Here is a 9,123-nt window from a genome sequence, read left to right as displayed (position 1 = left end):
ATCTACTCACCCATCCATCCACCCACCATATATCCACCCACCCACACATCCACCCACTGTATATCTATCCATCTACTCACCCATCCATCCATCCAGCCACCCACACATCTACCCACCATGTATCTATCCCTTTACTCATCCATCCATCCACTCACCCACCCACCATATATCTTTCCATCTACCCACCCACCCATCCATCCATCCGTCCATCCACGTATCCACCCACCATATATCTACTCACCCATCCATCCATCCATCCACCCACTGTATATCTATCCATTACCCAACCACCCATCTACCCACCATTTATCCATCCACTCATCCATCCATCCGTCCATCCACCCATCCATCCACACATCCACTTACCATGTATCCATCCATTCACACATCCACCTACCATATATCTATCTATCTGTTCATCCATTCATCCATCATCCTTCACCCATCCATCCATCCACCCAGATGGGTGGACAGATGGGTGAATGGATGAGTGGACGGATGAATGAGTGGTGGGTGGATGGGCGGTTGGACAGATAGACTGATGTGTGGGTGGACAGGTGGATGGGTGGGTGAATGGGTAAAGCACATCCTTAAAAATATAAAATCCTTTACAAGAAGATTGTTGGTTTTTTAAATCTCAGTCAAGCCCCCAGGGGCTTTCCAAGTCTCAGGGAGGTGTCATTGTTCCTTAAAGCCTGGCACCTGGTGAGCACCTGCTAATTAAGCTTCTTAACACAGGTGAGCTGGCTTCAGATGCAAGAGGGACTCTAGAGGGGCGAGTGGAGTGGGCAGGGCCAGACCCTGTCTTGTGGGTCATGAGGAAGGGTCCTCCAGGCACTAGGGAACCACAGCAGGTTCGAACAGAGAGGGGAAGCACCTGATTTTGGTTACTCTGGGAACGGGGACGGGTATAGGAGGGAAGGGAGGAGGTGGGGGGAGAGGGCAGGGGAGGAGGCAGGGGACCCTGGGGGTAGAACCAGCAGCAGTTAGGGCCAAGGGTGGGGGTGGCGAGTGAGGTTCATGCCTGAGGGGTCTCGGCAGCACCCCAAATCGATCCCATCGCCCCCGGAGAGTCTGTAAGTGCCTCCTGAACCCCCTCCACTCACTTCTCATTGCTTCTGGAGAACCCCAGCAGGCAACCATCAATGCCCGAGAACGCATCAGGCCCAGAGAAAAATTATTCACTCCACAAATGTGCACAGAGCCCCTGCCAACGTACTTAACTGTGTGTGTGTTTAAAAAAAAAAAAGACTCATAATACAGGAAACGGAAGTTAAAACTGAGGTACAGTGTTTCACACATCAGAATGGTCAAACTCCAAAACGCTGCTAACACCTGGTGCTGGTACTGCCGTGGGGAAACAGACACAATACCCACACGTGGGGAAGACGCTGCACCCTCCATGGAGGCGACTCGAGGATCTTTTCAGAAATGACCACAGCCTGCATGCTGGACTCCCTCTGCTGTGGACTTATCCTATAAATAAACTCTCCCTCATGCCAAATGACACAGGCCGAAGGGATTTTCTTATAGGAACGTCTGTGATGGCAAACGGTTAAGAAACAACCGAGTGTCCAAAACCACAGCAACCCAATTCCCACATGACTACTAGCGACCCAGGCCCTTCAGGAGCGAAGGATTGGGTCACCCCACCAGGCAAAGAACCACGACTAGCTGAGGTGCTTGCTGAGGGCAAAGGGAGTACGGAATGTGTGGTGGAAGAAGGTAGTTCCAAATACCGCTTACGACCACATGCCCAGTTGCAGAAACAAGGACTGTAATTGTTATGAGTATTTCTGCTTTATATGTTTGAATCAAGTATTTTTGTTTTCTTCACTTATAAAATATAAGATGTAAACAGGAAAAAAAAAAAAAAGAAGAAGAAGAAACAACCCAGAGTCCATCAGTCAGGGGCAGCGCATCCACATCGGAATACTACATAGCAAGGAAGAGAACTGAGGACACCCTTTCTGGGATGCTAGGCAAAAATCCTCACTGGAAAAAAGCTAAGAGCAGGAACTTGCCTTTTGAAAGGCGGGGTCAGTGGAGAATATACGTATCTGATCAGCTTGAATAGGCATAAAACGATCTGGGGAAGAATTAAAGAGACAGGTGAGTACTGAGGACCGGGGAGGGGTTTTGGAGGGAAGGGGCTGCCTTTGCATTGATTTTGACACTGGTTGTTCTTTACGGAGTTGAGGAAGTTCCCCTCTCTTCCTGGTTTGCTGAGCGCATTTATCAGGAAATGTGTTGGACTTTGTCAAATGCTTTTTCTGCCTCTATTGATAGGGTCGTACGATTTTTCTTCTTCAGCTTGTTGATGGGTTGAGTTACAATTGGAAATGTTGAACCCGTCTCCCATGAAAAAACAAGCAAACGTGTTGCCCTTGAGTCGATTCTGACTCACGGGGACCCCATGTGTTACAAAGCAGCACTGATCTCCATAGGTTTTTCTTGGCTGTAATCTTTATGCAAGCAGACTGCCAGGCCTTTCTTCCTTGGTGCTGCTGGGTGGGTTCAAACCACCAACCTTTATGTTAGTACTGCAGCGTAGTTTGTGCCACCCAAGGACTCAGCCTAGCGTGCTTGGTCTTGGTGTAAAATTCCTTTTACACAATGTTGCCTTCGATTTGCTTTTTTTTTGTTGGAGATTTTGGCATCTATGTTCGCTTTGGAACCTGCTGTAACAGGAATCTAAGTGCAATTTTGAAGAATAAGCAGATTTTCTACAAAGTGGTGTGGGCCACCTGGAGGTACTGCCCATTGGAGAAAACCCCATGATGAGTCGTGCTGAGGTTTGGGACCCACTTTCCTGGGGATGAAATGCTGGGTTCTGGTCCAAGCTGCCAGTGGTGGATCTACAAAGGGGAAGTTTCCTCCCGGTAAGGAGGCCCCTCATCTCTCCATCCACGCCCTGCCCGGGCCCCTCACTGCGGCTGGATTTTCCTACAGTCAAGAGGGGAAACCATGGCTCTTGGAAGATGGAAAACCAAACCCAACCCAGTGCCGTCAAGTCAACTCCCACTCGTAGCAACCCTACAGGCCAGAGGAGAACTGCCCCACAGAGTTTCTAAGCAGCGCATGGATTCAAACTGCCGACCCTTTGGTTAGCAGCCGTAGCTCTTAACCACTACACCACCAGGGTTTCCTGGGAGACGAAAGAAGGCCCCAAACATCCAAGTCTGGGCACACAGGGTCTGCTGGAGGCATATCCCCCAATGTCACCCTCAGCACTCAGTGTGTGCCAGGCAGCTGTGTTCATTATCTTTTATTTTTTAAATACTCGAAAAGCCCTTACTGTGTACTTAGCTGGTTCTAACTATTTTGTAAATATTAATTCCTCTACTCTGTATGTAAGCGGAGTCCCTGGGTGGTGCACACTGAACACACTTGGCTGCTAACTGAAAGGTCGGAGGTTCGAGTCCACCCAGAGGCACCTCAGGAGAGAGGCCTGGCGATCTGCTTCCACAAAATCAGCCAGTGAAAATTCTGTGGAGTGCAGCTGTACTTTGACACACACGGGGTCGCCATGAGTCGGAGGTGACTCGATGGCAACTGGTTTTTTCTCGATAAATGGGGAAACTGAGGCTTGAAGAGGTTAAGAGATGTGCTCCAGGTTTGTAACTGCAGAGGAGGGACTTGAATCCACCCCCACCCCACCTCCCTGCCCCCCTCATGGCCCCCAGAGGTCCGTGCTTCAGCCTCTCAGGTGAGTTACTGGCCTATAACCTGGACGGAAGGTCCCACCTCCCAGCATTTTCCCAGGCTGTTTCCGCCACCGGAACCCCCACTTCTGCACCCCTGAACTCCTATTCATCCTACAGAGCCCAGTTCCTCTGACTCCCTCACCCCTCTAACCTGACTATGCCTGACTCCAGGGGTGCTGTGCGCAGCCCTGTCCCTCAGCGTGGGGGGCCCCGAGGGTTGCCAGAAATGAGGCGACCCCCACTCACCTCCACGAAGTAGAAGCAGGGCAGAAGCGTCATGCTGTCCTTGGGGGTCTTATTTTTCTCCTTGGCGGAGATCATGGTGCAGCACGCGCCACAGGCCGTGGCTGGAGGGGGACAAAGATGCGCGCGGGAGCGGGGGAGTGCAGACTGAGTCTTGGGAGGACCCGGTGACCAGCGCCGGCGGAGGAGGGGAGGCCGAGGACGCGCAGGAACCGCCCAGGGAAACTGAGGCTGGGGGCCGGGGGCGCCCCCCGGGACCTCTCGCCGCGCACCGCGGCCCTACCCAACCATCCGACTTCCGGAGGTGCCCTAGCCCGGACGGGGGGTCGGGCGGGCGGGGGCTCAGCAAAGAGGGCGGGGCCGGCCTGGCTTGGTGGGGATCTGGCAGGCCCGGAGCCTCCAGGAGAACGGGGCTTCAGAGGGCGGGAGGAGGGGTGGGGTGCGGCCCCCAGCCCCTCTCACCTGGTACAGCCGGAGCTTGAAGGGCGCGACGCTGGTGGCAGCGGCAGACGGGGGCTGCGGCGCCGCGAGCACAAAGCGCGGCCCCTCCCCCTGGGGGCGGGGCGTGGGGGGGAGGGGAAGGCAGGGGCGGCCCGAGACCCCGGCGGCAGAGGCGCTGTCGGCGCGAGGGGCGGGCCTCTTTGTCTCCGCGCGTCGGGGGCCCCGGGGGCCGCCCCCGCCTCCTGCGTCTCCGGGGCTCAGGCTCCGGCAGGGACTGCCGGGGGCCTGGGTTTGGGGTCTCTTCCCTTCGGGCCCCTTTCGGCTCCGGCCCCCCCATTCTTTCTGGGGTCTCTCGGGGCGGCCTCGGAAGCCCCCATCAGTGCCGGGGACGGGGCGGTCTTGGGTTCCTGGGTGTCTCTGTGTTTTAGGGTCTCTGCCTGCCTCTGACTCCCCCTGTCCCCCGCCTCTGCGCCCCCTGCTCCGGTGCCTGCCGCTCCCCGGCGTGCGTTTCCATGGCGCGCGCGCTCCCCCTGCGCCCGAGCAGTAGGAGACAAAAGAAGGGGGAGGCTGCCCTTCTCCGCCCCGCCCATCGCCCCGCCCCGCCCTCCTCGCCTCGCCCCGCCCCGCCCGGGCAGGGTCCCCCCTCCCGCTGCCCCTCTCTGGGCGCGTCGCCAGGCCTACAACTGGCCGGGGGTGCCTACATGTGGACGCCTCCTGGCAGCCGCCTGGACGGCGGCGGGTGGGACACGGGCGAATGTACTTGGCGCGCACTTGGGCAGCGTTAAGTGCTAAAACACAGCAACAGCTCTGCGGCCGAGAGACGGTCTGACCCCATTTTACGGATGAGGAAACTGAGGCCCGGAGAGTATAAGTCATTCAACCAAGGTCGACCGACCCTGAGCGACAGAATTTTATTCGGTTCATTTATTCAACATCTCCTGAATACCTATTGTATATCCGCCCCAAGCGGGCACTGGGGTGGGGACGCAGTAGGGTTAGATCACGACAGTCAACCTCTCAGTTAAGTGTCTAATTAGTGTATGGGTAAGGACTGCATTCATTGAGCACCTATTGGTTGCAGTCGCTGGCCTTTATTTCTGTTCGGCCGTTCACATCTCTGCCCCCCCACCTCTCTTAATATTTGTTATTAATTATTAAATAATTAATAACCTACAATTATTTATAACATTATATAAATGCATTGCATAATTAATAATACAATAATTCAATACTAGTTAATATTTTTTATTTAAATCGACTCATATTTTAAAAAAGACTCAACTCCATGAATTTTCAAAGGAGATTTTTTTGTGTGGTTACAAGAGTCCAGGAAGGTTCGGCCACTGCCCCATCTGCTCTCAGGCCTCAGTTTCCTCACCTGGAAATGGGTATAACAAGTTCTGCTGCCCCCTGGGGAGCAGACCCCACACCACCTGCAATAAAAGGAACGACAGTAAAAATAATGATAATAAGGAAACGAAACAGTGTTGCTAACCAAAATATGGGAGGTTTGAGTCCACCCAGAGGCACCTTGGAAGAAAGGCCTGGTGATCTACTTCTGAAAAATCAGCCATTGAAAACCCTGTGGAGCCTAGTTCTGCTCTGACACTCGTCGGGGCGCCAGGAGTCAGAGTTGACTCCACGGCAGCTGTTTGGGGGCTGCCTGGGAGAGGTGCAGCATCCCCCAGCCCCCGAGCCCCAGCACCTCCCTGGTCACGTTGCCATGTGCTCCCGGGGCCCCTGGTGTGGTGACAGGGCTGAGCACCACGTGTCTGTGTGCCTGTCCACACGTGCTGACTGAGGACAGGGCCATGTTCTCTGGGGATGGATGGGTCTTTGACCCCACACTTCCTGCTGTGCCCAGCACAGCCAAGCCCATCTATGCTGATCACAGCTCCTGCCCCCACCCCCCACGTCCCATGGGGGCACAAAGGGTCCAAGGGGGTGGCCGCTTGCCCAGGGCCATGCAGCGCCAGCTGACTGTTGTAGACTGGGTCTTGGTATCCCCAGCCATCAAAGAGCAGAGCCCTGTGGCCGTTGGGAATGCAGGTGTTGAAAGACGACCACAAACAGCCCTCCGGGATGCAGGCGGCGGAGGGGGGAAATAGAGTAACGGATTCCTGGTGCCTCCTGGTGGGAGGAGCAAGAGGGGGTATGGTGGGGCCCCTCCTGACAGTTGGGGCTTTTCAGGATCAGGGATGGGTGGGGGTTATTCTTCCCATGACATTCCTGGTGGTGGGGCAGGAAGGTCAGGCAAGGCCTGGCTGAGTCTGGGGCAATAGGGAGCCGCAGAAGGGCTGAGAATGTGGCAGGGGGCTGAGCCTCCAGGCACTGCTCAAAACAGATTTTAAAACAGATATTGAAGGTTTTAAAGGTACACTGCCCTCACCACCTCTCTACCAAGTGGGGCCTGTTTATGTCCTCGTCCTACAGATAGGGAAACAGAGGCAGGAGAAAGGACCCTGAGGGCACGCACTGAGGAACAGGTTACTGCAGGCTCCAGAGCCCATCCCCTGCTGCTGGGGGGAGACAGGGCTAGGGGAGAGGTTGAGGCCCCAGCTTCGGGGTGGGGGGTGGGGGGAGAGCCTCAGGAGGAATGATGGAGGGGATGGGGGAGGGGGAGCAGGCTGAGGACACAGAGCTGAGGCAGAGGCCTGGCGTTGTGGACGGAAGACACTTCAAGGCACCTGGCCTGAGCCCCCAGGACCCCACGTTTGCTCAGGGTGGGCCAAAAATAAACCCCGTTGCCGCTGAGTTGACTCTGACTCATGGTGACCCTATGTGTTACAGAGTAGAACTGAGCTCCATCGGGTTTTCTCAGCTGTGGTGGCACAATGGTTAAGCGCTGTGATCTGCTTCTGTAAAGATCGTTGTTGTTATCAGGTACCGTCGAGTCAGTTCCGACTCACAGCGACCACGTACAACAGAACGAAACACTGCCCGGTCCCGCGCCAGCCTCATGATCACTGTTATGCTTGAGCCCGTTGCTGCAGCCACTGTGTCAATCCGTCTTCTTGAGGGTCTTCCTCTTCTTCCCTGACCCTCTACTTTACCAAGCATGATGTCCTTCTCCAGAGACTGGTCCCTCCTGACAACATGTCCAAAGTATGTGAGACCAAGTCTCACCATCCTCGCTTCTGAGGAGCACTCTGGCTGTACTTTTTCCAAGACAGATTTGTTTGTAAAGAGTACAGCCAAGAAAACCCGTTGGGGGCAGTCCTACTCTGTCACATGAGGTCACTATGAGTCAGAATCGACTCAACAGCAGCTAACAACATCAATCTTTATGGAAGCAGATTGCCAGGCCTTTCTTCCATGGGCCACCAGATGGATTCAAACTGCCAACCTTTAGGCTAGTGGGCAGAGCAGCCAAAGTCCACCCTGAACCCTACCACCTAGAACCCTCCCCAGACCCGCCCATGGGGAGACAAACCTCCCCAAAGAGCCCCTCACAGCCCCCAGGACTTGAACTGGTGCCCCAAGGTGGGGGTGGCACTATGAGCTCCAGGTCTTTCTAGTTTCACCCTGGAAATGAGCCCCAATCTTGTTTTCTGACTGAGGTGAAATACACATGGCATAAAGTTAACCTTTTTTTTTTTTTTTTTGGTGTTAGCTATTTTTTTTTTTTTTACTTTCTCTTTTGTTTTCTTTTTTAATTGTACTTTAGATGAAGGTTTACAGAACAAAGAGTTTCTCATTAAACAGTTAGTACACATATTGTTTTACGACAGTGGTTGACAACCCCACCATACATCAACACTCTCCCTTCTCAACCTTGGGTTCCCTATTACCAGCTTTCCTGTCCCCCACTGCCTTCTAGTCCTTGTCCTTGGACTATTGTGCCCCATTAGTCTCGTTCTGTTTTATGGGGCTGTCTAATCTTTGGCTGAACGGTGAACCTCGGGAGTGACTTCACTACTGAGCTAAAAGGGGGTCCAGGGGCCATACTCTAAGGGTTTCTCCAGTCTCTGTCAGGACAGTAAATCTGGTCTTGTTTTGTGAGTTAGAATTTTGTTCTACATCCTTCTCCAGCTCTGTCCAGGACCCTCTGTTGTGATCCCAGTCAGAGCAGTCAGTGGTGGTAGCCGGGCACCATCTAGTTGTACTGGACTCAGTCTGGTGGAGACCATGGTAGCTGTGGCCCATAAGTCCTTTGGACTAATCTTTTTCTTGTATCCTGTTTTCTTCATCTTCCCTTGCTCCCGAAGGAGTGAGACCAGTGGAATATCTTAGATGGCTGCTCACAGGCTTTTAAGACCCCAGATGCTACTCACCAAGGTAGAATGCAGAACATTTTAAAGTTAACCATTTTAAAGCGAACGATTCGGTGTCACTTATTGCATTCACCGAGTTGTGCAATCATCACCACTATCTGGTTCCAGAACATTCTCATCACCCCCAAAGGGACCCGAACCCCTTAGCAGTCACTCTCCACCTCTCCTCCCCCAGCCCTTGGTAGCCACTGATGCACTTTGTTTTTCTGAATTTCCGTTCTGGACATTTCACTTGCATAAATGGAATCACAAAATACAGCCTTTTGTGTCTGCCTTCTTTCACTGAGCAAAATGTTTTCGGGGTTCATCCAGGTTGTCACACGTCTTAGTGTTTCATTCCTTTTTATGCCTGAGTAATACTCCATTGTACGGACGGACCATGTTGTGTTTATCCATCACTTGTTGATGGGCTCTTGGGTTGTTTTCACCTCTGGCTATTGTGAATAGTGCTGCTGTGC

At 53.5% G+C, this 9,123-nt stretch overlaps 1 protein-coding gene across 1 annotated transcript in view; it reads right to left on the bottom strand.

Moving 5' to 3' along the window:
• PLPPR3 (phospholipid phosphatase related 3) overlaps nt 1-4,059 on the bottom strand; it is an 8,894-nt gene extending 4,835 nt beyond the window's left edge. The window contains exon 1 of the mRNA XM_004378694.2: nt 3,954-4,059. Coding sequence (XP_004378751.1) covers nt 3,954-4,028 — 75 coding nt within the window. The 5' untranslated portion in view covers nt 4,029-4,059. The remainder of the gene's footprint in view (nt 1-3,953) is intronic.
• Nucleotides 4,060-9,123: the final 5,064 nt, after the last annotated feature.

The sequence above is a fragment of the Trichechus manatus genome, unplaced genomic scaffold (assembly GCF_000243295.1).
Source record: "Trichechus manatus latirostris isolate Lorelei unplaced genomic scaffold, TriManLat1.0 scaffold00057, whole genome shotgun sequence".
NCBI lineage: Eukaryota > Metazoa > Chordata > Mammalia > Sirenia > Trichechidae > Trichechus > Trichechus manatus.
This window is presented reverse-complemented; position numbering and strand designations above follow the sequence as displayed.